Source organism: Carcharodon carcharias, chromosome 34 (assembly GCF_017639515.1).
Source record: "Carcharodon carcharias isolate sCarCar2 chromosome 34, sCarCar2.pri, whole genome shotgun sequence".
Lineage (NCBI taxonomy): Eukaryota > Metazoa > Chordata > Chondrichthyes > Lamniformes > Lamnidae > Carcharodon > Carcharodon carcharias.
The window spans coordinates 3,647,783-3,674,385 of record NC_054500.1 but is presented as its reverse complement, the minus strand read 5'-3'; the positions used below and the strand labels follow the sequence as shown (position 1 = coordinate 3,674,385).

Genomic DNA, 26,603 nt, shown 5'->3' with positions numbered 1-26,603 from the left:
AGCTATTGCTATTCTGATCTTCCTTGCTCCCCTGCAGCAGCCCCCTCCCCCCACACAATAAACTGTAGCATGCATCAAACGGCAAGGTTTAAAAAGCTGAGGTGCCAGCCTGAAACAAAAATAGAAATGCTGGAAAAACTCAAGATCTAACAACTCTCTTTCTCTCCACAGAGGCTGTCAGACCTGCTGAATTTTTCCAGCCTTTTCAGTTTTTGTTTCAGATTTCCAGCATCCGCAGTATTTTGCTTTTATCTAAGATGCTAATCTGTTGTAACCAATGCTTTCACAGCCCTGGCTGTCCAAATCTTTTCAAGTGTCAGACTAAATTCCAGTAGCTGAAGTTAATGGAAAAACTCATAGGCCTCTGCGTTAAGTGTCACAAGTTGGCATCACCAGAGTGAAGAGAATTCAGTGAGATTAACAAGAAGCAGTGGTTGGCCAGCACCAAGTTTGGTTTTCAAAAGTCTAGATATTGTAGGAGGCAGCTCACAGTTGGGATGACCTGGAAAAAGATGAGTTAATATGAGGGCTTGTTTTCAACATAGCACAAACTCTGAGGGGAGGATCAAAGGGCTAGGGTTCAGAGGAGCTCTGACAATAGTGTTATGCAGATAAAGCAGAGATTTTCTGTACAAATGTTTAAAAGAAACTCAGTGTACAGTACATGTGTAGCCTTGGTGTTGTGATGCCTCGATTTGATAAATTTCCTGTGAAGCGCCTTGGGGCATTTTATGTTAAAGGTGTCTCTCAGAGCTCTGCCTAATATCTGAATTTCTTTCCAGCTGCAAGTAAAACCATTTGACCAACCAAAGCCATTGGCAAATAAGACTCTGGTAAGCAATCATTTTTTTTTTAAGGTTAGTGGTTAACCATTTCTCATTCCATGCTTGACATCAAATGCACATAGTTAGTGTTTAACCTTGAATAACTTTGTTTTTTGAGAAGTCTGTGACACGATATTTATCCATCACTCTAGTTGCTGTGGAAGCCCCTCTCATTTTAACAGAGTGGTATCACCCAGCCAGTTCAGCTGATGCAGCCAGTGCGTTATGGCCTCGCGACAGGGGAGCTTCTGTACTGAGTTACTTGGACACAACTGTTGTATCTGTATCATTATTGGCTCTACAGTCACTGTCCATGTCAACAGCTGAGCATTATTTTGGCCTCCCTAATACAGATGCAACGATGCTAATTGTCAAACTCCAATTACTTGCTTGGCTGTCAAGCCACGGATTGCACCCAAAGACTTCCCAGTTTATGCTTCTCACTGCCTTAACCAGCTGTGATATTTGTGTTGTATAACGTGAGTTGTATCTAGTGACTCTGCTAAATGTTGCCTTAAATTAATCTTTACAGCACATTGAACCTGAACCCAACCCCAAACCAATATCCAAAAGAAATGCAGAGAGCAAGAAGGTAAGACTTGGGTGCACAATATGTAAGATGGGGTGAAGGAGAATACCAGATGTATTTGTATAAAAGCAGTGTTATGCATGGTAACACATAGGGGCAGAGTACATTTTTAGTGATGAGTGCTTCTTGGGTTACATTTTCTGAGACTGTCTGATATTGAATTAAATCTGGAAAATTAGGCAGCATACCTGCAGTTTTTCAATCTGCAGTTGTGTGCCAAGCCCTGTGCAGGGCCTTAGAAAATTGACCCCATGTTCGTCTCTTATATTTGCCCTCCTCTCCTGAATGTGCTAACCAGTCTTCATTTACCAAATTAATGAACTTGAACCTGTCTCTGAGTTTCTGACCCACTGCCGTAACCACTACACTTCCTTGTGGGTCCTAGGACTAAGCCTTCAGTGGCTGGCCCAAGAAGTGATACACCTTCCTGCTGACATTTTTCTGTTATAGTCCATAATTGGTTAGGTAGAGAGATCTATGAGTTCCACAAAGTTGGTAGGATAAGAGCTGTGAAAATCAACAAAATGTATTTTCTTCCAGAAAGAAAACAAGCAACCAAAGAACGAACAGAAAGTCACGAATAAAACCACGGAGGCAGTGACTCCTCCGGTAAGTTTGTTTTCCCCTCAGCCATTTCAGGTTGCCCTCCTTCGTGCCAATTAGTAAGTCGTCACTCGGGCTGAAATGTCGATTATTCCCATCCGCCTTTTTGCTTTGCTTTCTTTCCCTCCCCTTCTCTAGAGTTAGAGATATGTTTGCATGGGTTTGCATAAAATTTGCAATGCTGAAGCAGGCACTTCAGGTCATCTATCCCGTGGTTCTGCTCCACACAATTCTCTTTCTCCTCCCCATCCCACCCCACCTCCCTCCTCAGCTAGTCCTAACTCTATTTCTTTCTTCTTGTGTTTATCTAGCTTTCCCTTCAATGCAGCATGCCTGCTAGATCCTGGGTAAGCTGTGAGCTGGCAGTAAAGGTTTGCATTATGGAAAGAAGGAGGCTGTTTGATTATGCCTGCGCTGCTGCTTTGGAGCAATCCAAGATCATTCCTTGTGCTCCTTGCTCTCCCATTGCCTGTACCTTCTGCTTCAGATAGTTATCAGCGTTTCTCCGAATATCTCTTCACCCTGTATGCCTCAGGCTTAAACTGTTGAAATTATTCAGGATCAATATTCAGTTAAAATTCAATTTTTTGCTAGATTTTTCCCCTAATCTGAAGGCATTGACTTGGTGGATGGATTTTATTACATTTGTCTGTAATTACTCAAGATAAGAGTTCAATGGCATTTCATGGAAGTTAAGCAAGCGGTGATATCTGCTAACAGACTAGTGGGTCATACTTACAGTACTGGTAGTGGAGAATTCACCATATCACACGTTTCAAGCAAGAACAGGTCTTCTGTCCATGCTGAAGTGAAATCTACCCTAACTCCCTTCCTGTCTTTTACTTTGAGAATCCACTTGTTCCATGGTATTACTGCATCCAATAAGCTGGACTTCAATTTCAACAAGAATCCGCCCACCCCACCACCCACCCCACAACTTGACCCTCACACTATCCAAATCTGTGGCTGGTAACTTTTCACGTTTTTAGCTAACAAAGTCATTGCCTCTGCTGAATCTCTCATCCTCTTCCTGCTTTTTCTGCATCCATGCGGTAACATTACCAGCTAAAGCTCTCTGGCTGGAATTCCTTCCGACTTAATATGTCCTTCAAATGGAAACTTATTAAATGTTGAGTGAACCCCTTCCATACAGACTCCTTGCTGGGGTTATGCCCCTTGGTGCGGGTCACGAGCAAATATTTCACCCCAATATCTATTCTTATGAGCCAGACTTGTCAGCAGGTAATTTGCAGCCAAGTCCACGTTATATAGTGCACACAACTTTTCCGTAGAGCACAGCCATTACTACACAACAGGCCAGTTCCCATCACATGGTATCAATGTCCTGTGTAATTTTTACTAATTATTTGCTGAAGTGGGTTTGATGCTAGCTGTTCATCTCTGTAATCTGGGTTTGAACACAGCCAGCCTAGGGGGACGGGCAGCTCCTCTGGCAGTAAGGTTAAGTGATTGCGGTTCATTTTTCAGTGTGTATGTTTCTCAGGCAAAGGGTTGTACTCAATGCAGCACTCTTAATCTGAGGGACTGGTGGGGAAAAAACAACATGCCCTACGACTAGAATACAGAATAATAACTAGAGTGCAGTAGGAGACCACTCGTATTTAAAATAAAAGCTTTTCCTCATGCCGTCTTGGTTTTTTTTGCCAGTCACATTAAATTTGTGCCCTCTGTTATCGATCCTTCAACGATTGGAAACAGTTTCTGTTTATTTACTATTATCTAAATCCTTCAGGCTTTTATACTTTTTTTTATTCTTTCATGGAATTGGGACATTGCTGGCTGGGCCAGTATTTATTGCTCACGTCTAATTGCCCTTGAAAAGGAGGAAGTGAGCCGCTGCCTTGACCACAGTGCTGTTAGGGAGGGAATTCCAGGATTTTGACCTAACGACAGTGGAGGAACAGCGATATATTTTCAAGTCATGATGGTGTGTGGCTTAGAGGGGAATTTGCAGGTGGTGGTGTTCCCATGATTCTGCTGCCCTTGTCCTTCTAGGTGGTAGAGGTCATGGGTTTAAAAGGTGCTGTTGAAGGAGCCTTTGTGAGTTGCTGCAGTTCTTCTGGTAGATGGTACACATTGCTGCCACTCTGCGTCGATGGTGGAGGGGGTGAATGTTGTGGATAGGCTGCTTTGTCCTGGATGGTGTTGAGCTTCTTGAGTGTGGGAGCTGCACTCATCCAGGCAAGTGGAGAGTATTACAACGCACCCCTGGACTTGGGTCTTGTAGATGGTGAACTGGCTTTGGGGAATCAAGAGGTGAGATCCCCTCTGCAGATCCAATGACCATCTCCAACTTGAGAGAATCTAACCATCTCCCCATGACATTCAAAGGGAAGACAGTAGAGTAGTGGTATTGATACTAGATTGGTAATCCAGAGACCCGAGTTCGAATCCCACCCTGGCAGATGGTAGAATTTGAATTCAATAAAAATTTGGAATTAAAAGTCTAGTGGTGACCATGAAACCATATCTGCAGCAAGTAACTCACGTCCTGACTCCCCAAAGAATGGACAGATACAGAAATTAATTGAAAAGGTTTATGGAATGCTGAACTTTATATCTAGTGGACACATGGGTAGAAGCCTTGTTGAGCAGTTCTGGACGCCACATCTTGAGAGAGAAAGCTGGATTCCAAAGGGTTATATGGAGCTACGATTGTATTCCTGAACTTTAGAAGGATGATATATCAAAGTTTCCAAGGTATGAAGAGCTGATAGAGTAGACATACAGCAATTCACCAAGGCTTATTTGACAGCACCTTCCAAACCTGACCTTTAGAAAGGCAGCAGACACATGGGAACACTGAATCTCCATCCAATTCCCATACCATCCTGACTTGGAACTCTGTCGCCATTCCTTCACTGTCGTTGGATCAAAATCCTGGAACTCCTTTCCTAACAGCACTGTGAGTGTGTACCTACACCACCTGGGCTTTAGCTGTTCAAGGCGGCTCACCACCTTCTAAAAGGCATTTAGGGATGGGCAATCAATGCTGGCCTAGCCAGTGGTGCACAAATCTTGTAAACGACTAAATAATTTTAAGAAGCGCATAGAGAAACTCTTTTCACTGGGTGAGGAGTCTTGGACTAGTGGGCATAGTATAAAAATTAAAACTAGGCCTTTAAGGAATGAAGTTAGGAAACACTTGCGCAGATAGTGGTAGAAGTTATACTTCTCTCTCTCAGACAGTAATGTTATATCAGTTAATTTTAAATCTGGATCAATAGTTTTTTTATTAACTAAAGATTTTGAGGAATATGGAGCAAACGCAGGCACCAGGGGTCAGTTTTTTTTGATGAGGGCTCCTCTTGAGATTTTCTTGAGCGTTATTACTTGGTTTTCAAGGGCTCTTTATTGATTCTCACTAACTCCTTTATTAGGTGAGGCAGTCAGTGGTCAGCCCCCCACTCCCATCTTGTGGCCTCGAGGGACTTCCCACCCTTTGTGACCTTTCAGCCCCCACCCCCTCTTCTCACAGTCTCTTTCTCTCCCCACCGCCGCCACCCCCCCCCCACTTTTGCAACCATACACTTCTCTGTATTAAATTCCATCTGCCACTTCTCCATTCTTCTAGCCTATTTATGTCCTGATGCAGCCCGTTGGTGCCTGCCACACCTCCAGGAGAAGGGAGAAGCAGAGAGATTTAGGGAACTAATTTCAGAATTTAGAGCTTGGGGCAACTGAAGACACTCCTGCTGGTGGGGCAGTTAAGATCAGAAAGTGCAAGAGGCCAGAGTTGGCGGACAGGGAGCACAAAGATCTCTGAAGGTTGTGGCAGGACACAGTGGTGAGAAAGTCAATGTACAGAATATTAACTACATGGTCTTTATCCACTGTTTGTTACCTCATCAGAAAATGCAGTCAACTAAGTTGAGCATTAATCTCCCATAAACATGTGCTGATTCTTCTTTATTAGCCCATACCTGTCCAAATGGCTGTTCATTTTCTGCTGGATTATTGATGTTGCAAATGAGGCAAATGATTGAGACAGGGGAGGGTACTTCAGTTTGTATGTAGCTGCTGTACCTAGCTGTGGGAGGGGGTCTTGGTACCAATGCCTGAAATGGAAAGTATTCCATTTCCCCATCAAGTAATGTACGTGGAGTTGTTCCATGCTGTGCCATGATGCTGAGTAGGTACATGTCCACACATGAGGTGAAAAGTTTTCAGCCTTGCGGTAATATCTCGGGATGATGGTGAAGAGAGGAAAAATATTCAGTGGGTCACCTAGACTGCACTTGTACGTTATCCCTTGCCATTTGGCGATAGTGAACGGTTGGGGGGGTTCTCGCCCAATATAGGAAGCTGAAAAGGAGTGCTAATTTTAACAGGAATGGAATAAATTGCATTGTTACTGCATGCACACATTTACAGATTTGATGGAAGTATCCTGACCCCCCCATACTGAGGTCGTTTATTGTCCAGTATCAGTATAATGCATCGGTTTAGCTCGTGGGCAACATTGACTCATTTTGATTTTTGTCTTACTGAAGAGGATTTCTTGATGTTGTAAATGTTGGTTGACTGAATTTATTAATTAGGTAAGTTATATATATATTTTTAAAACCTACAGATGTGTGTTAAAATTGTTTCCCGTTGACATGTTTTGCAGGGTTCGGTGGTACAGACCTGGGAGGACGCACCATACATTTTCATCATTGAGGTCCGAGACACGGGACCAAAGGCCGTCTCCCCTAACGACAGAAATTGGAATTTAATCTGTAGGTTTTCAGTACAGCAGTAAAATAATGCACTAATCCCTGAGTTCAGCCAAGACCAAGGCAGCAAAGAGCTACCAATGGACTGGGCTATGCCAGAGCAAATCAATTTGATATCAGTTCTGTACTGGCTCCACCCAAAACCATTGCAGGTGGTCATGCGAATCCTGTTGCAGCCGAGAAGCAGTGGAGCTAAGAACTGAGGAAAGCATGTTGGAACATGAGCACCAGTCTTTGATACTCGATTAGTATTGATCAGCTATAGGAGATTGATCTGCAAAACCTAGGGGGTGATGGGCTAAGGCCTAGAGTGCAGGAACCCATGGGAGCTTTGATAAAAGTGGGAGGGTAGACTAGATAAGGCGAGAAGTGATGGTAAGGTAATTCCAAGCTTTATTATATTGGTTCAAAAGCAAAATACTGCAGCTGCTAGCAATCTTAAAATAAAAAACGCAAAGTGCTGGAAATACTCAGTAGGGGTCTCGGCATCTGTAGAGAATCAGAGTTAACCTTGCGGCTTGATGACCTTTCAATTTTTATCCTGCTCAAATGTTGTAGGGAAGCAGCATAACTAGGGCATGGAATGTGCTTTGACATCCTACTAGAGATCCCATGTGTTCAGAGTTATCGCGCATGATGTGATTTGCTGCCGAGTGCAATAATTTGTGTGAAAGCCCCCCAGAGCCTGTGAGCATACTAGTGTCCAACTGGTGAAAGGTCACTTGCCCTCAGTGTAACTTGTGCATGTTAAATAGGCCTGTCCACACTTGCAGCTGCTGAACTGATTGCCATCCTGTGCTCTATCTCTCTTTGCAGTAGAAGTGGAAATGTTGGGACCCTATGGATACATTTCTGCGACAGATTGGCCACTAATGATCGTAAGTATTGTATTAATCTTGAAGGTAGCGATTTGCTAATAAATCTGATTCTTTCAACTGGTGGCTCTATCCAGTTACCTCTGTGGGCCAATGTGTTGAGAATCCTCAAAGCTGAACTGCACAATTAATTAAAAGATACACATGTGCAAAACAAGTCCGCTACATATTTCCAAATGAGCTGGCAGGTTTTTCCATTCGCATTGCATGCAGGTTTAATCTTCTCTCTCTGGAAACCTGCAGTTTTTACCCAGTTTTCAAATTTCACAATTATTGAGAGTACCCCAATGAAGTGAACAAGCCTATTCTAAGGTTACCACAAGTCATGCCTTCTCAGGATTATGTTTTATCTGTCATTGTAAAGGGAATTGGGGGGTTGGAGGAGGGAATTATGTTTAGCCAAGGTTTTCCCATATGGAGCTGATCCAAGAAGAGATGGCCTGAGGAAGGAATGATTCAGGGTGCCTTGTGGCCAGCAGTCTGCCATCACTAGCAAAGCAATTTTATCACTACCATTAGTCCTGTATTTACTGTATTCAAATGGTGGAAAAATTGACTTTGAAATGCATATTTTTAACTTTGCTTGCAGCATACTGTCTGCAAGAACCTGTTCATCATGAAAGCAGGTTTTGACATGCATTGAAAGTGCATTATGTACATTCTACAGTCTGTTTAGTGTTTGTCATTAGGATTTCAGCAATTGAGGCAGGTAGTTACAAATTTTGTGCTTTACCCACTTGAACCAGCTTTTTGAACTGACCGACAGGTTTACATAACATTTTATGATGTTGCTTAAAGCGCCACAATTCAAAAGGTGAAGTTACATTTTTTTTTATTCTTTCATGGGATATGAGCGTCCCTGACAAACAAAGCAGCCATTTTCTATCCAAGCAGACCCCGTAAACAACAATGAAAGGACTAATTGGTTTTGCTGATGCAAGCACTCTACCACCAGCTCCATGCCCAAAATGTTAAATTCCAATAGTCATTTAGAAACGAAGACTGAAACCAAGACAGACTCCTTCAGACAGAGTTTCATTGCTTGTCATAAAACTCTCCGCAGGTCCCACTGGTCCCAGCTGTTATCCCTTTCGCACGACCAAATGGGTGCTTGGTTAAACAACCTAATAATTAGCAATTGAACTTCTTTAACTGTTTCCTTCCTTAACACAAAACTAGGGGACATAAGTATAAGATAAATACAAATAAATCCCATAAGGAATTCAGGACAAACTTCATTCCTAAGAGTGGTGGGAAGGTGGCACTTGCTACCTCCCTAGCAGTTTTGTTTTGTTGTTGTCCTTGACATGGGATGTGGACACCACTGGACAGGCCAACATTTGCCCTTGAACGGAATGGCTTGCCATGCCATTTCGGAGGGGGGGTAAGATTCAACCACATTGTTGTGGACCTGGAATCGCATAAAGGCAAGGATGGCAGATTTCCTTCCCTAGAGAGCTTAGTGAACCAGATAGGATTTTATGACAATCTACAATGGTTTCTTGGCCACCATTGCTCAGACTTTTCAATTCCAGATTATAATTGAACTCAAATTCCATCAGCTGCTGTGGTATGATTTGAACCCTTGTCCCCAGAATATTAGCCCAGGCCTCTGGATTAGTATTCTGGTGACATTACCAATACACTACTGTCTCCACGGTGAGGTCTGTAGCATAGATGCATTTAAGGGGAAGCTGGAATGGAAGGGGTTAATTTAAACAATGCTAATTTCTTCTCTCGCCACCTGTCCATAAACAAAACTGTTTTGATTTATTTCCCTCTTTATAAGTGGTGGCATTTTCTCAAACCCTCAGTTTGTTTTTGTAATCTAATTTTCTATTACTAACCCTGCAGCAAACGAGATAGGATGAACTCAGATGGTTAGTTTATTTGCACACACTCAAAATGCAGGAGGAGGGCTCACATTGTCATCTCCACACTCAGACAATAAAGATAGGGATAGAGAAAAGAAGGATTTACAGTACAGAGACCACAGAGTAAACAAATATAGGTTCACGTAGTTTCCAGAGTCCAGAATCAAAGTCCAATGAGGCATTCCTTCAGGGTGGTCAACAGGTTGAAAACTGATGCTGTATTATTCATTTTTCTTCACCTAATGAGATAGGCAGGCAGAGATGAATCATTCTTGTAGGTGATAGCACAGAACACCCAACAGAAGCATTGTAGATGAGGCCAGGTGTCCAACCTGAGTAAAGCTCCTTTGTGTGTGTGGCTGCTAGTCAGATGCTAAAGAGCAGACTGAGTAATGCAGCTCAGCAAAGCATTATTAACTTGTTCAGTAAGCCAGAGGCTTAGGTCACGTGACATTACCTCTCCACAAGGCCTTCATCAAAGAAAGTTTATCCAGAATTTGGAATTTGGCTTGGTCTTCAAGACTGCTAACTTTCCCTGCCGTTATAGGTTGAAAGGAGGAATGGAGGAGACTAAGGGGTGACTTAATGAGATGTACAAAATTATGAGGGGCCTAGATAGGGTAGACAGGAAAGACTTGTTTCCGCTGGCTGAGGGTTCAATTACCAGGGAGCATAGATTTAAGGTGATTGGTAGAAGAATTAGAGGGAACATGTGGGAAAACTTTTTCACCCAGAGGGTGTTGGGTGCCTGGAATTTACTGTATAAAAAATCAAAGTTTAAGGAGAGGGTAAGAATGCAGGTTAGTGATGAGGCTGATTGTTTCCAAAAAGTGATGAAAGGAAGGGTCAAAGTTTGTGAACGCCATATTGCACCAAAGAATCATATAAGAGTAGGGAAAATTGACAATAGGGCAAACTTAAAGGCTTTGTATCTGAATGCACGTAGCATTCGGAATAAGACTAATGAGTTAACAGCGCAAATAGAGATAAATAGGCATGATTTGGTGGCAATTACTAAGATGTGGTTACAGGGAGAACATGTTTGGGAGTTGAATACCCAAGGGTACTCAGTGTTTTGGAAGGATAGGCAGGAAGGAAAAGGAGGTGGTGTAGCTTTGTTAGTAAAGGAAGGGATCAGTGCTATAGTGAGGAATGATATAGGCACTGGAGAGCAAGACGTAGAGTCAGTCTGGGTGGAAATAAGAAATAGCAAGGGAAAGAAGTCCCTGGTGGGAGTACTCTATAGGTCCCCAAACAGTAGTTCAGCAGTAGGGCAATGTATAAACCAGGAAATACTGGGAGTATGTAAAAAAAGGCACGGCAATAATCGTGGGTGCTTTTAATATGCATATAGACCGGACTATTCAAATTAGCAAGGGTGGCCTCAAGGGAGAGTTCATAGAGCGTATTAGAGATTGGTTCTTGGAGCAATATGTTGTGGAACCAACCAGGGAACAGGCTATTCTGGATTTGGTTTTGTGTAATGAGATGGGATTAATTAATGATCTCATAGTAAAGGATCCTCTAGGGAAGAGTGATCATAGCATGCTAGAATTTCAAGTTTGGTTTGAGAGCGAGAAACTTGAGTCCCACACTAGTGTCCTGGAGTTAAACAAAGGTAACTACATAGGCATGAGGGCAGATTTGGCCCCAGTGGACTGGGCAGGAAGACTACAAGGTGGGGCAGTTGATGAACAATAGCAGATATTTAAGGAGATATTCAATTCCTGCCAAGTAAAATATATTCCAAAGAGGAAGAAAGATGGTAAGAGGGGGAAAAAGCATCCATGGCTAAGCAAGGAAGTTAAAGATAACATAAAGGCAAAAACTAAGGCATACCAAATTGCAAACGTCAGTGGCAGGCTGGAAGATTGGGAAATTTTTAAAGATCAACAAAGGGTTACTAAAATAATAATAAAAAGAGCAAAGGTAACTTATGAAAGAAAACTAGCGCAAAATGTAAAAACTGATAGTACAAGCTTCTACAAGCATATAAAAGGAAAGAGTAACTAAAGTGAATGTTGGTCCCTTGAAGGATGAAGCTGGGAGTTAATAGTGGGGAACGCAGAAATGGCAAAAACGCTTAATATTTTGCCTCAGTTTTCACGGTGGAGGACACTAGTACCACCCCAATAGTAACAGGTAGTGCAAAGGATATAGAGAAGGAGGAACTCAGAACAATCATCATCACTAAAGAAAAAGTACTGAGCAAACTATTGGGATTAAAGGGTGACAAGTGCCCAGGACCTGATGGCCTACATCCCAGGGCCTTAAAGGAAGTGGCAGCGGAGATAGTGGATACATTGGCTGTAACATTCCAAAATTCCCTGGATTCTGGAATGGTTCCAGGGGATTGGAAAAATGCTAATATACCCTTATTCAAAAAGGAGGGGAGGCAGAAAGCAGGATACTATAGACCAGTTAGTTTAATGTCTGTTGTTGGGAAATTGTTGGAATCCATTATTAAGGAAGTAGTAATGGGGCATTTGGAAAATCAAAATACAATCCATCAGAGTCAGCATGGTCTTATGAAGAGTAAATCGTGTTTGGCTAATTTGCTAGAGTTCTTTGAAGATGTGACAAGCAAAGTGGATAATGGGGATCCTGTAGATGTAGTATATCTAGACTTCCAGAAGGCCTTTGATAAGGTGCTGCACAAAAGATTAATACACAAGATAAGATCTCTGAAAGTTAGGGGTAATATATTAGCTTGGATTGAGGATTGGCTAACCAACAGAAAGCATAGAGTCAGGATAAATGGGTCTTTTTCTAGATGGCAAGCTGTAACTAGTAGGGTGCCACAGGATTTGGTCCTTGGGCCCCAACTATTTACAATCTATATTAATGACTTGGATTCAGGGATAGAAGGTACTATAGCTAAATTTGCAGATGACACCAGAATAGGTGGGAAAGTAAGTTGCAATGAAGAAATAAATTTACAAATGGATATAGACAGGTTAGGTGAATGGGCCAAAATTTGGCAGATAGAGTTTAACGTAGATAAGTGTGAGGTTATCTAATTTGGTCAGAAGAATAAAAAGTTGACTTATTATTTGAATGGAGAGAAACTTCAGAATGCTTCAATGCAGAGGGACCTGGGTGTTCTGGTGGATGAATCACTGAAAGCCAGTATGCAGGTACAGCAGGTGATAAGGAAGGTAAATGGAATTTTGGCATTTATTGCTAAAGGAATAAAGTATAAAAATAGGGAAGTGTTGTTGTAACTGTACAAGGCATTGGTGAGGCTGTACCTGGAGTACTGTGCACAGTTTTGGTCCCCTTACTTGAGGAAGGATGTAGTTGTACTGGAGGCAGTTCAGAGGAGGTTCACTAGATTAATTCCAGAGATGCGGGCTTGTCTTATGAGGAGAAATTGAGCAATTTAGGCCTATACTCGCTAGAGTTTAGAAGGATGAGAGGAGATCTAATTGAGGTATATAAGATGCTAAAGGGGATAGACAAAGTAGACGTGGAGCGGATGTTTCCCCTTGTGGGGCATTCTAGAACAAGAGGCTAAGGGGTGGTAGATTAAAATCAGAGATGAGGAGGAATTACTTTTCTCAAAGGGTCATGAAACTGTGGAATTCACTACCTCAGAGTGTAGTGGATGCCGGGACACTGAATAAATTTGAGGAGATATAGATTTTTAATTAGTAACGGGTTGAAAGGTTATGGGGAGAGGGTGGGAAATTGGAGTTGAGGCCAAAATAAGATCAGCCTTGATCGTATTGAATGGTGGGGCAGGCTCGAGGGGCTGAATTGCCTAGTCCTCCTTGTTCTTATGTAAGTTAGTGGTTGAGGCTGAAATGTTCAACTCACTTAAAAAGTACCTGGATCTGCATTTGAAGCATTGTAACCTGCAAGGCTGCAGACCAGGTTCCAGAAAGAGGGATTAAAATGAGCAGCTAGTTTCTCTTTAGCCAGTGCAGACACAATGGGCTGAACATCCACTCTCTGCACTAACCTTTCTATGGTGCCATGGAATGTTTGCAAGATCATTGTCTTAGTAGATGTTCTGTCCCCACTTGGCAAGCCTGGGTTAACAATTACAAAAAGCCCTCAGTGTGGCTCCCTTTAAAGTTGGGCTGTGCAGTTCCCAAGTGACCGTTAGTAGCTCCTCTGAGATAATGAGATGTGAGATTTCTAAAGCTGCAAAGTGGCTTCTTTTGTCCTGGGGTCACAGACAAAAACTCAGACAAAGCCATCTTAATGGTCTTTGTTCAGCCAAAAGGTCTAGCTCAAAGTGAAGAAATAGCATAAGAATATATTTTTAAAATATATATTCTTGAGGTTCTATTTCATCACAGTATGCTGATAGGGTGAGCTGAAGGAGGCTTGTGCGGAGCACAAACCCTGGCATTGACCCTTGTTTCAAGCAAAGTAGGAACAGGGAGAGGCCATTTAGCCCCTTGAACCTTTTCCACCATTCAATGAGATATAGATCATGGCTGATCTGTGACATAACTCCATATACTGGCCTTTGCCTCATATCTCAATATCTTTGACTAAGTATCTATCTCAGATTTAAAACTAACAATCGATCTCGCGTTCATTGCCAGTTGTGGGAGAGAATTCTAAACTTGTGCCACCTTATGCATGAGAAGCGTTGCCTAATTTTGACTCGCCTGCCATAGTCCTACACTCCCCAACCAGCAGAAACCGTTCCTCCCAATCCACCCTATTCCTTCCATTTAATATCTTGAAAACTTTGACCAAATCACCCCTCACCATTTCAATCCAGGAAATATAGCCCTAATTTGTTTTATCACTCCTTGTAGCTTAACCCTTGGAGGCATCATTCTTGTAAATGTACACCTGAACTTCCTCCAAAGTGAATGTATTCTTAGTGTGATATAAGGAATTGCTCACAGTACTCAAGGTGTGGTCTGTTCAGGGCTTTGTAGAGCTGAAGCATGACTTTAATCCCCTTGTATTCTATTTCCCTGAAAAAAAGGCAAACATTCCATTAACATTTATTGATTATTTTCTGCACTACTTCGTGTAGATTTTAATGATCTACAAACTAGAGCTATATTTCCTGGATTGAAATGGTGAGGGGTGATTTGGTCAAAGTTTTCAAGATATTAAGTGGAAGGGATAGGGTGGATTGGGAGGAACGGTTTCTGCTGGTTGGGGAGTGTAGGACTATGGCAGGCGGGTCAAAAAATTAGAACCAGACTTTTCAGCAGTGAAATTAGGAAACACTTCTCATGCATGGGGTGGTACAAACTTAGAACTCTCTCCCTCAGGCCTCTTTGGACCTCCACTTTTCTTCTCATCCTTTTTAGGTCCAAAGTGCATGACCTCACATTTTCCTACGTTGAAATCCATTTGTCACAGTTTTGCCCATTCACTTAACTGTGAAAATTGCTTTATAATTTTATGCTTCCATCTACACTGCTTACAATGTTGTCCATCTTTGTGTCATCTGCAAACTTGGTTTTCTATCTAACATCTAAGTCATTAATGATTACAGTGCATAGTTGAGGCCTCAAGACACATCCTTATCAATTTGGCTACATGCCCATTATCCCTAGTCCCCATTTCCTTCTGTTCAGATAATTTCCTAACCAGTTCAATAACTTTCCCTCAGTTCCTTGCGCTTCAATTTTAGCGAAAAGTCTTTTATGAGGGACTGCATCCAATGCGTTCTGGATGTCGAAATAAATTACATCCATAGACATTCCCCTGTCCAACACTTTAGTCACCTCATCAAAAAATTCAATCAGATTCGTCAGGCATGACCTCCCCTTTGCAAAGCAATGTTCTGTTCTACAAACTTGGTATAACAGTGGCAGCATGAAGTATTGTTTGTTACCGACAGTGAAAACAGTGGCAATGAAAAGCTATCACTTAGCAAAGTACAGTCAGTTCAGTGCATTGCCTCTTCCCCCATTGTGTATCAGTGCCACCTCTGATGTTTACACCTGTAGTTTTTAATAAGTTCATGTTGCAGTGGCATGTGGAATCATGCAGTCTCACTTGCTGTTTTTCTTTCTGCAGTTCTACATGGTGATGTGTATCATCTATGTGCTCTACAGTGTTGTATGGCTTTTCCTGTTGGCCTGTCACTGGAAAGATTTGCTCCGGATTCAGTACTGGATTGGCGGGGTCATCCTGCTAGGAATGTTGGAGAAAGCTGTCTTCTATGCAGAATTCCATAGAATCTCTCAGCAGGGTGTATCAGGTAAATCAAAAACAAAAACAGAATTACCTGGAAAAACTCAGCAGGTCTGGCAGCATCGGCGGAGAAGAAAAGAGTTGACGTTTCGAGTCCTCATGACCCTTCGACAGAACTTGAGTTCGAGTCCTAGAAAGAGTTGAAATATAAGCTGGTTTAAGGTTTGTGTGTGGGGGGCGGAGAGAGAGAGAGAGAAGTGGAGGGGGTGGTGTGGTTGTAGGGACAAACAAGCAGTGATAGAAGCAGATCATCAAAAGATGTCAACAACAATAGTACAAAAGAACACATAGGTGTTAAAGTTGGTGATATTATCTAAACGAATGTGCTAATTAAGAATGGATGGTAGGGCACTCAAGGTATAGCTCTAGTGGGGGTGGGGAGAGCATAAAAGATTTTTAAAAAATTTAAAAAGAAAATTTTTTTTTATTTTTTTTTTAAATAATGGAAATAGGTGGGAAAAGGAAAATCTTTATAATTTATTGGGAAAAAAAAAGGAAGGGGGAAACAGAAAGGGGGTGGGGATGGGGGAGGGAGCTCACGACCTAAAGTTGTTGAATTCAATATTCAGTCCGGAAGGCTGTAAAGTGCCTAGTCGGAAGATGAGGTGTTGTTCCTTCAGTTTGCGTTGAGCTTCACTGGAACAATGCAGCAAGCTAAGGACAGACATGTGGGCAAGAGAGCAGGGTGGAGTGTTAAAATGGCAAGCGACAGGGAGGTTTTGCGGACAGACCGCAGATGTTCTGCAAAGCGGTCGCCCAGTTTACGTTTGGTCTCTCCAATGTAGAGGAGACCGCATTGGGAGCAACGAATGCAGTAGACTAAGTTGGGGGAAATGCAAGTGAAATGCTGCTTCACTTGAAAGGAGTGTTTCAGATAAATGTTAGCAGGTAAATGTTGAAACAAGTGAATCTGGTAAGATGTCCACCTTCTTTAAATTTAAATTGAAGCGGATAGAGGCTGGACTTGCAGGTGGTGGGAGGGAATCAGCCATGGGTTCCCAGTCCTGATTGACTGCAATGTTGTCGGTGTCGGGTGAGGATAGTATTGAGCTTGGCTGTGACCCCTGCACAGCCATAGCCTCCTGACGTTCAATGTTGAACGTCGCATGAAGAATTTGGGAAAGCCCCAGAGCAATGCCAGCCCTCGTGGGCCTGTACCCCAGCACAAGTCCCCAGCTACTTGAGGGGCAAGGGGTGCAAAATCACTTCCTAAAAATTTGCGTTGGGCTTCTCTGGTTTTTAAGCCATCCATAATTCCTGCAATGTCAGAAAAACAATTTAAAATTCCAGTTTATTCATAAATGTATTTCAGGCAATACAGTTTCTTTAAGATCAAGCTACTCAGTTACGTGTTAAACCCAGTTCTCATTTAACACTCTCTTGCAGTTCATGGAGCAGTGATTTTTGCAGAGCTGCTGTCAGCTGTGAAGCGCACCCTCGCTCGAATCCTGTTCATTATCGCTGGGCTTGGCTATGGTATTGTCAGGTAAGATGTATTGTGTACCTGTTGCTTCTTGAGCTGCTGTGCGGTTGCCTTGCGTATTACAGGTTGCAACTAGTGTGGAACTGAATTTACATATTCTAGAAAAGCCCCTCTTGCAATTCCCTGTCTGCACCAAATTGCCTGGTCTTGGGTGGGTACCATTAGCAACTAAAATTTGGTTTCTACACCCTGTGGCCAAGGAAAGAATGGGAGTGGGAAATCAGCTAGGGTTCCCACTCTGAATGTTGTGGATGACTCCTGAAAACATCAGGGGCCAAGGGAAGGTTCAAGTCATGGCTCAGTTGGTAGCCTCTGAATCAGAGGGTTGTACGTTCAAGACCCACTCCAAATCCTTGAGCACATGATAAAAAGTGCAGTCCTCAGGGAGAGCTGCATTGTTGAAGATGCTGATGAGATATTAAACTTAGGCTCTCATGTCAGCAGATGTTAAAAATCCTCGGGTCACTATTCAAAGAGCAGGGGAGGTGGTCTCTGCACAAAAGCAAAATATTGCAGCTGCTCTGAAATAAAAACAGAAAATACTGGAAATACTCAAGTCAAGGAGCTTCTGTTGTGAGAGAAACTGAGTTAACATTTCAGTCGATGACCTCTTATTGGAACTGGAAAAAGTGTTTGATTTGTGCTTTGGGAAGTCCTCAGGTTGTGAAAGGCGTGATAGAAATGCAAGTTCTTTTCCAATAGCCTGCAGATGCTCAATGTCTAGGCTCAAACAGGAAGAGTAGGCTCCAAGGGAAAAGCTAGTTCCCTCAGCCTCTCTGTATCCCCCTGACATAGAGGTGCCCAAAAGCAGCTGAAGTATTTTGTGAAATTGAAAGCCATTCTTCCTAACAGAACATTGTTTCCCATTTTTAAACAGACCACGGCTGGGAACCACTTCAAGTCAAGTAGTTGGCATTGGTCTGCTCTACCTGCTGTTTTCCTCAGTAGAAGGAGTCCTGAGAGTGGCTGTGGTAAGAACATCAATAAAGATATCAAACTAGAATTTTTCGGCGTTGGGGGGATCAAGAAGGAGGTGGCTTGTGTGGGGAATGCTTACAGCAAGGTTTGCCGACTGTGGCGATTTTTACTTAAACAAGAACTTGTCAAGAGGGAAAACAGCTGGTTTCGTAAGCCAGTCCTTTGACCAGGGCAAACCTGTAATTAACCCAGCATTCCTGTGTAACCCATGGTAGAAACCGGCAGTGAAACAACTCTGTGGTTCTGGGTTCTGCAGAGCCAGACTATTGTTACACGTGACTAAAGCGGAGACTTTTTGCCCAAGAGTGTTCAATGAGCTATTGAGCTCCTGGCGATGTCTGAGCATCACTCTGAAATAATTGGTGGGTTTGTATCCCAGTCAGTGCTTCAAAGTGGCACTGCTGAATTTTTATGCCCTCTTCTTCACATGGCCTCCCCACACCCCCCTCCAGACCCAGCTTTTTCCCTGTCTCTTATCCACCCAGCTCCCCTTATGTTGCCCGTTATTCTCTGGCTATGTAAAATGATCTGCCAGATCTCTACCAGTATTGGTCTTAAATTGGCCAAAAGGGGTTGCATGCGAATTCTGTGTTTTGACCTGTCGGCTGAGGTTTGGTGTGAGGAACTGTGGGCATGAAACCTGTCCCCCTAATGGTGGCACTGTGGTGTTTTAGATTTTTTTAGGAAAATAAATTAATTACTTTCCTTGATAGCTTGGAGGCCAAGTGCAGCACTTGGTGTTGTACTGAGTTATACAGGCCAAGTAAGTATCATATTTGAAGATTACCATGCTGGGTAAATGTCATTGGGTGCTATGGGTGATGGTACCACAGGCTGGCAAGGAAGAGCATGAGAATGAATCAGCCATAGTACCTACTCTTGACCCTTAATCCTTTCTCCTGAATCCACTGCTCCTTGACCACTAGAAAATTGTGCATTTGTGGATATTGGGCAAAGACGGGACTAGGGTTTGCTGTGATGCCTTGTCCTGCCAAATAGTGTGCCAACGTTTATTGCAGCTCAGGGGAGGAATGGTGAATTTGGTGAAGTACCGGAGGGCTGCTGGTATACATGGGACCCTTCATTGGCTTCGTACCAGTTACTGCAGTGTGCACTGTCAAAAGGATGCACTGCAGCAAGTTATCAAGACTTTGACAGCACCTCCCAAACCTGCAGCTTCCACCACCTAAAAGGATCAGAGCAGCAGATACATGGGAGTACCATCACCTCCAAGTTTCACTATCAAGCTTTGGCATACACAGTTTTTGTATGGTCAAAATCCTGCAATTCCCTGCCTGACAGCCCTGTAGGAGCACCTTCATCACATGACTTGCAGCAGTTCCAAAACAAAAGCCCACCTCCACTTTCTCTATGCCACTGCCTCCCCCTGCCCACCCTGCAAAGTCCTCCTCACTAACATCTGGGGGCTTGTGCCAAAATTGGGAGAGCTGTCTCACAGACTAGTCAAGCCACAGCTGACATAGTCATACTTATGGAACCATTCCTTCGAGATAATGCCCCAGACTCCTCCATCACCAGCCCTGGGTAACTCCCACTGGCAGGGCAGACCCAACTGAGGTGGGGGCACAGTGGTATAGAGTTAAGAGGGAGTTGCCTGGGAGCCCTCAAAATCGCCTCCGGACCCCATGACACCTCATGGCATCGGGTCAAATGTGGGCAAGGGAGCCTCTTGCTGGTTACCATGTACTGCCCCACCCCCAGCCCCCTTAGCTGATTAATCAGTGCTCCTTCATGTTGGACACCGTTTAGAGGAAGCACTAAGGGTGGCAAGGGCACAGAATGTACTCGGTGGGAGGCTTCAATGTCCATCACCAAGAGTAGCTCGGTAGCACCACTACTGACCAAGCTGCCCGAGTCCTAAAGGACATAGCTGCTAGACTGGGTCTGTGGCAGGTAGTGAAGGAACCAACAAGAGGGAAAACATACTTGACCTCGCCCTCTCAATCGGCCTGTCGCAGATGAATCTGTCAATGACAGTACTGGTAGGAGTAACCATTGCACAGTCCTTCTGAAGATGAAGTCCCGTTTTCATGTACCACCATGCTAAATGGGATAGATTTTGAACAGATCTAGCAACTCAAGACTGGGCATTCATGAGGTGCTGTGGGCCATCAGCAGCTGCAGAATTGTACTCAACCACAATCTGTAACTTTATGGCCTGGCACATCCCCCACTCTACCATTACCATCAAGCCAGGAGATCAACCCTGGTTCAATGAAGAGTGCAGGAGGGCATTCCAGGAGCAGCACCACGCTTACCTAAAAATGAGGTGTTAACCTGGAGAAGCTATAACACAGGACTACTTGCATGCTAAATGTGCTAAGCAGCAAGTGATAGAGCCAAGCAATTCCACGACCAACAGATCAGACCAAAGCTCTGCAGTCCTGCCACGTCCAGTAGTGAATGGTAGAGCTCAGTTAGGCAACTCATTGAAGGAGGCCCCACAAATATCCCCATCCTCAATGATGGGAGAGCCCAGCACATCAGTCCAAAAGATAAGGCTGAAGAATTTGCAACAACCTTCAGCCAGAAGTGCCGAATGGCTCCTACTGAGGTCACCGCATCAGAGATGCCAGTCTTCAGCCAATTCAATTCACTCCACGTGATATCAAGGAACAGCTGAAGGCACTGTTTACTGCAAAGGCCCTGACGATATTCCAGCTGTAGTGCTGAAGACTTGTCCTCCTGAACTTGCTATGCCCCTAGCCAAGCTGTTCCAGTACAGCTACAACACTGGCACGTACCTGGCTATGCCCAGGTGTGTCCTGTACACACAAAAGCAGGACAGATCCAACCTGGCCAGTTACTGCCCCATCAGTCTACTTTCCATCACCAGCAGAGTGATGGATGACCTCATCAACAGTGCTATCAAGCAGCACTTGCTTAACAATAACCTGCTCACTAATGTTCAGTTTGGGTTCCACCAGGGCCACTCAGCCCCTGACCTTATTATAGCCTTGGTTCAAACATGGACAAAAGAGCTGAACTCCAGACGTGAGGTGAGAATGACTGCCCTTGACATCAAGGCAGCATTTGACTGAGTTTGTTATCAAGGAGCCCCAGCAAAACTGAAGTCAATGGGGGAAACTCTCTGCTGGCTGGAGTCATACCTAGCGCAAAAGAAGATGGTTGTGGTTGTTGGAAGTCAATCATCTCAGCTCCAGGACAACACTGCAGGAGTTCCTCAGGGTAGTGTCCTCGGCCCAACCACCTTAAGCTGATTCATTAATGACCTTCCTTCCATAAGGTCAGAAAAGGGGATGTTCACTGATAATTGCACACGTTCATCACCATTCGCGACTCCTCAGATACTGAAGCAGTCCATGTCCAAATGCAGAAAGACCTGGACAATATCCAGGCTTGGGCTGACAAGTAACATTCATGCCATACCAGTGACAGGCATTGACCATCTCCAACTAGAGAGAATCTAACCATCACCCCTTGGCATTCAGTGGCATTGCCACCACTGAATCCCCCACTGTCAATAACCTGGGGGTTACCACTGACCAGGAACTGAACTTAACTAGCCATATAAATAAAATGGCTACAAGAGCAGGTCAGAGGCTGGGAATCCGTGGTGAGTAACTCACTTCCTGACTCCCCTAAGACTGCCTGCTATCTACAAGGCACAAGTCAGGAGTGTGGTGGAATACTCCCCACTTTTCCTGGATGAATGCAGCTTCCACAACACTGAAGACCATCCAGGGCAAAGCCCGCTTGATTGGCACCCCTTCCATCAACGTTCACTGCCTCCACAGTAGCAGCAGTATGTGTCATCTACAAAATGCACTGCAGAAACTCACCAAGGCTCCTTAGTCAGCACCTTCCAAACCCACGATCGCCGCCAACTAGAAGGACAAGGGCAGCAGACACACGGGAGCATCACCACCTGCAAGTTCCCCTCCAAGTCACTCACCGTCCTGATTTGGAAAAATATCAGCCGTTCCTTTACTGTCGCTGGGTCAAAATCCCAGAACTCCCTCCCTAACAGCACTGCGGGTGTACCTACACCACGTGGACTGCAGCGGTTCAAGAAGGCATCTCAGCACCACCTTCTCAAGGGCAACTAGGGATGGGCAATAAATACTGTCCTAGCCAGCGAAGCCCACATCCCATGAATACATTTTTTAAAACTTGGATTGGGAAATAAATGCCGGTTTTGCCAACAGTACCCACATTTAATGATTTTTTTTCTTTAAATGCCACAGATCAAGTTGTGGTTTGCTGTGGAGGAGGGAGGAAAATTTGTTGAGGTGGATGATGCTGCTTTTTACTGCGATGTACAAGCCCAGATAAATGTTTTTCTGATGCAGTTTATCCACCTCTGAATATCAAGATTGATGATGATAATTGGGGCAAGTGATCAGTTTGTATCATTCCATGGAAAATTGCAAAATCCGGACATCAAACTCCACTGTGGTATGGAAATTCTGAGATTTTGTACAGCGCTAAATAATTTGTCCTGGTTACAGTGCAGTTAGAAACCTGCCACTACCAAAAAAATGATGCACTGTACCCTAGAAGTGAATCTAATCAGGAGTATGCTAGCTCCTCTGTGCCAGTTACCCTGTTCCAATGTCTCAGACAAGTGCTCAGGTCCACTTTGCTGCTGATGCAGTGAGAGTCTGGAGATTTGTCTGCAGTATCTGGCATCCTAACAGGTATACGGCGGGAGCCCCTATTGGTGTGTGGTAGTGCACTGTTGCTCCCTTGGGCAGGTGGAAGACTGCTAACTTCTTGTTTCAGAAATACAATATAGAATTCCTCAAGGTTACTGTACTAATTATGTTAACTAACATTGATGTCCCTCTTTAGGAGCATTCTGCAGCAGCCATGACCATCTGTGAGATTTCTCTTGCATTAATAGACTCCTGTATTGTGTGGTGGATATCCTTTTTTGCCCCCATCTCCTGTGTTGTCATTTGTTTGGAGTTATTCAACCATATTCACAACATGGCTTATACACTGCATGGTGACTGGTGAAAATCTGTCCATTAAACTAGTGTCTAGATATGCACAGCCTGGATGATCTTGTCTGATGCTGGCTGGAAGTGGCATCCCTGTTGGATTGTAGACAGCACCACAACGCAGAGTGTTTAGATTTCCAAATAGCATTCAACAAACTTCACCTGAAAGGCTTATATTTAGTTTCAAGTCTGTGGAGATTCAGGGTGAATCTTGAAAATAGATTAGAGATTAGCAGAAGGACAGAAGACAGTGGATACTTGATAAAGGAGTTGTCAGTATTGGCAGAAAGGAAAGGAGCACTGCACAGGGATCACCATTTCTAATTTCCAGCAGTGACATCCACTCAAAAACTCTAAGCGCATGGATGAATTTTGTTGCTACTAAATGAAGAAGCTCAGTTGAATCTGAACTGACTTCTTGGGAGATAGAAAACAAATTGAATAAGGTATGCAAGTGGACAGAATGGTAGATGGAATATAATCACTAATTATAAAGTGGAAAGCACACGAAAGGGTGATAAATTCCATGGATAGTCTTCAAATAACCAGGGTTGAAGCTAAAAGAGACCTTGGCTGCCTCAACTGAACCTGTCCAATCATTGCAGAGCAGCAGTCAACAGAATGCTAAGTTTTATTGCGTCGAATTTACAGCACAGAACGTTCAACAGAACTGGCCTGTGCTGGTGCTTATGTCCCACTTGAGCTGCTGCCCCCCCCCCCCCGCCCCACTTCCCCTAAGTCTATCAGCATTTACTCTAACTATAAGTTGCACATTTTAAACACTGTCTGGAAAGGAAGTTGAAAACAGCCCAAAATGTCACATTAAAGTACAAGGAACTGAATGCACTTCTTTCATTCGAATGATAGAGCCAGTAGATCTTTGGCAAGTTTGGTGGGGAGGGAATGCGAGATCGTTAAAGGACATGATTGAGGTAAATCCAGAAGAGAATAAGAAAAGGCAACATTGGCTGAAACTAATAACAGCAGGAAACACTTTTATTCAACTTCCAGTAGAATAATGAGGGCAAATGTTGGAATCATTTAAAGATGCTGCACTTGGAAGAGTGTAGAATCTGTTTAGATGGATGAAACTTTTTTTGTGGGCGTACCTACTTTGGGATCATGTGAATTACTGCTGTCATTGTAACTACCAACGATGGGCATCTGACCATTAATGAGGCAGCTCAAAAAAAGACTAACAGCTTTAAAAGTGCAAAATCCTGTGACTGTACTGCAGGATGTTCTCTTCATATTGGAACAACACGGTAACCTCAACATAAGATTATACTTTACTGAATGCTTAATGACATCACTAGAGTACTTAACAGATTGAGGCTGCAGTGAAATACTGAGCTTGCCTTGTGATCTGAATGGCTTTGTGTGCTAGTGTACTGTATGTGATGCTTTTATCTCCCACTCTTGTGTATTCTCTCTGTCTTTGTTTCTTAGAATCAGGATGATGTAGTGCTGCTGGCTGCCATCCCTCTTGCTATATTTGACTCTTCACTCTGCTGGTGGATATCCTGTTGCTGTCTGATGCTTAGCTAGTCACGTTGAGTCTGCTAGAGAAAAAAGAAATTTATCTTTGGCTTCATTCCAAGAACTAACCCATCTCTGCCTGAAGCCATTGGAAATTTCAAGATCCCCAAAATAGCTTCAATCATTAAGGATCTATCTTCTGTCTAATGGCAAACCTTCTAGTAAAAAGCCAAGTTCAAACATCAGTTTAGATTCAATCTTCAGGCAGGTATTGGGTTTTATGTCAAACCCTGACTTTTCCCTCCGTGCTATCAAAGATTATAAAGAGTGTTACAGAAAGGGCCATACATTAATGTACAATTCAAGTTAGTGGCTGTTTTGCTCAACAAAACTTGAATTCCCTTCATTTGGTTGGCCTTCCAAGGACTCATACTGTAACTTAGCAGTCAGAAGCAGTTCCCCACTGAATTGTGACAGGCCATTGCAAATAAATATGGTGCTTCAATCACTTTACTCATTGGACTGGTCTATAATGGAGGCTTCAAGGCATGGCTGTTGGCTGCCAGACTGAAAGAGTGAGGTGCTTGCTTTAGTAAAGCTACTGAGAGGGAAGAAGTTAATTTTGCACTGCCCATTCAGCTTTGTCTCTGCTTGCTTCACAGTGCTGTGATTACAAATTCCCTCCCTGATCCCAATCCTGGTTCATTCAAATACTCTTCAAAAGAAGATTAAATATAAGCACTGAAATGGTGGTAGATAATCAATCATATATAGAAATTATCCCAATTCATATTTCGAAACTCAAAGCAGCCCAAGCTTATTATTAACAGCTTATGTGCTGTTTGCTATTACGACACTTCTTCAAAATGTAGGTTATCTGCATTGATGAAAGTACAAAGTCTCAATCTTGGCTGCCCTAGGGTCAGGACAGATAACTAGGAGAGGCTAGGCAATTCCTCAGAGACTCAAGTGGGAGGAAGAGATCCCCAGGGAAATGTCCCATGCCTTTGGGTTGCAAAGAGGCCATTTTGTTCAACCCTTGAGCAAAATAATGTGCTGGTGGGGGGAGAGGCAGACCATTTTTTATAAACACTCGTATTGCAATTGAAAGCTACTTAGTCACTAACTTTATAGATTGCTGACTCCATCAATATATCTAGAATTTCACACTGAATTGCAGACTTCTGCTACTTCAAGGAATTCTTCATGGACAAGTTTAAGATTACTTAATTTTCAAGACCCCACTTCAGTCCACCTCACCTCCCAAAATTGTAAATAAAAGTATTTGGTGTCACCTTCTTCATCCTGTTTTCAAGACTCAATGTTGACCTGTCGCCTTTCTGCACTTTATTTCACTTTCTTTGCCCTTCTCTTCTACAGCTGTATCATGAGCATTAAGTGAGGTGGGGGCATTAGGAGCCAAGGCTGAGTGCAGAACTGTAGCATTATCTAACACAAAAAAAGGTGGCTGTCCCTATAAGATCAGTCATCACCATAAATGACAGAGTTTTTGGGACGTAGCCCATGTTTGCTGACAGATTAATATTGTGAGAGCTCCTTTCAACAGCATTCCTAATGGGAATGCAAATGGTTCTTACATGAACAGCAGCCAGAGTCAAGTAACCAGTGTTTGGATAGCAACAGCATAGAGGAAACTGAGCTGAAAGGAAGAGGGCAGGATGAATGCTTTGTGGATGTGGAAGGGAATGTATCACTTTACATTGGATGGAAGGGGGGAATAGAGGAAAGGGGCAGCAATGACTTTTGGAGCAGAGTAGAGGAGAGTGGCATTATTAACTCTAGGCAGGGGAGAGGAGAGTGCCAGTGTAAGCTTTGGATAGGATGAAACGGGAGTGTCAGTATTAACTTTAGACAGGGGGGAGGAGAGTGGCTGTATTTGGTGTTGGGGCTATTATTTTTCTTGCAAATACTTCAGACCTATAGTAGCTTAGTTCTTAATATCCCTTTCAGCTGCATACAGCAAGCTTAAG

General features: G+C 43.3%; 1 protein-coding gene across 1 annotated transcript in view; it reads left to right on the top strand.

The window, feature by feature from the left end:
* Nucleotides 1-26,603, top strand: part of zgc:162698 (uncharacterized protein LOC560165 homolog) — a 62,014-nt gene that overhangs the window by 11,191 nt on the left and 24,220 nt on the right. The window contains exons 5-13 of the mRNA XM_041179332.1: nt 783-833; nt 1,357-1,416; nt 1,954-2,022; nt 6,650-6,758; nt 7,572-7,633; nt 15,508-15,691; nt 17,071-17,170; nt 18,045-18,138; nt 22,982-23,053. Coding sequence (XP_041035266.1) covers nt 783-833; nt 1,357-1,416; nt 1,954-2,022; nt 6,650-6,758; nt 7,572-7,633; nt 15,508-15,691; nt 17,071-17,170; nt 18,045-18,138; nt 22,982-23,053 — 801 coding nt within the window. The remainder of the gene's footprint in view (nt 1-782; nt 834-1,356; nt 1,417-1,953; nt 2,023-6,649; nt 6,759-7,571; nt 7,634-15,507; nt 15,692-17,070; nt 17,171-18,044; nt 18,139-22,981; nt 23,054-26,603) is intronic.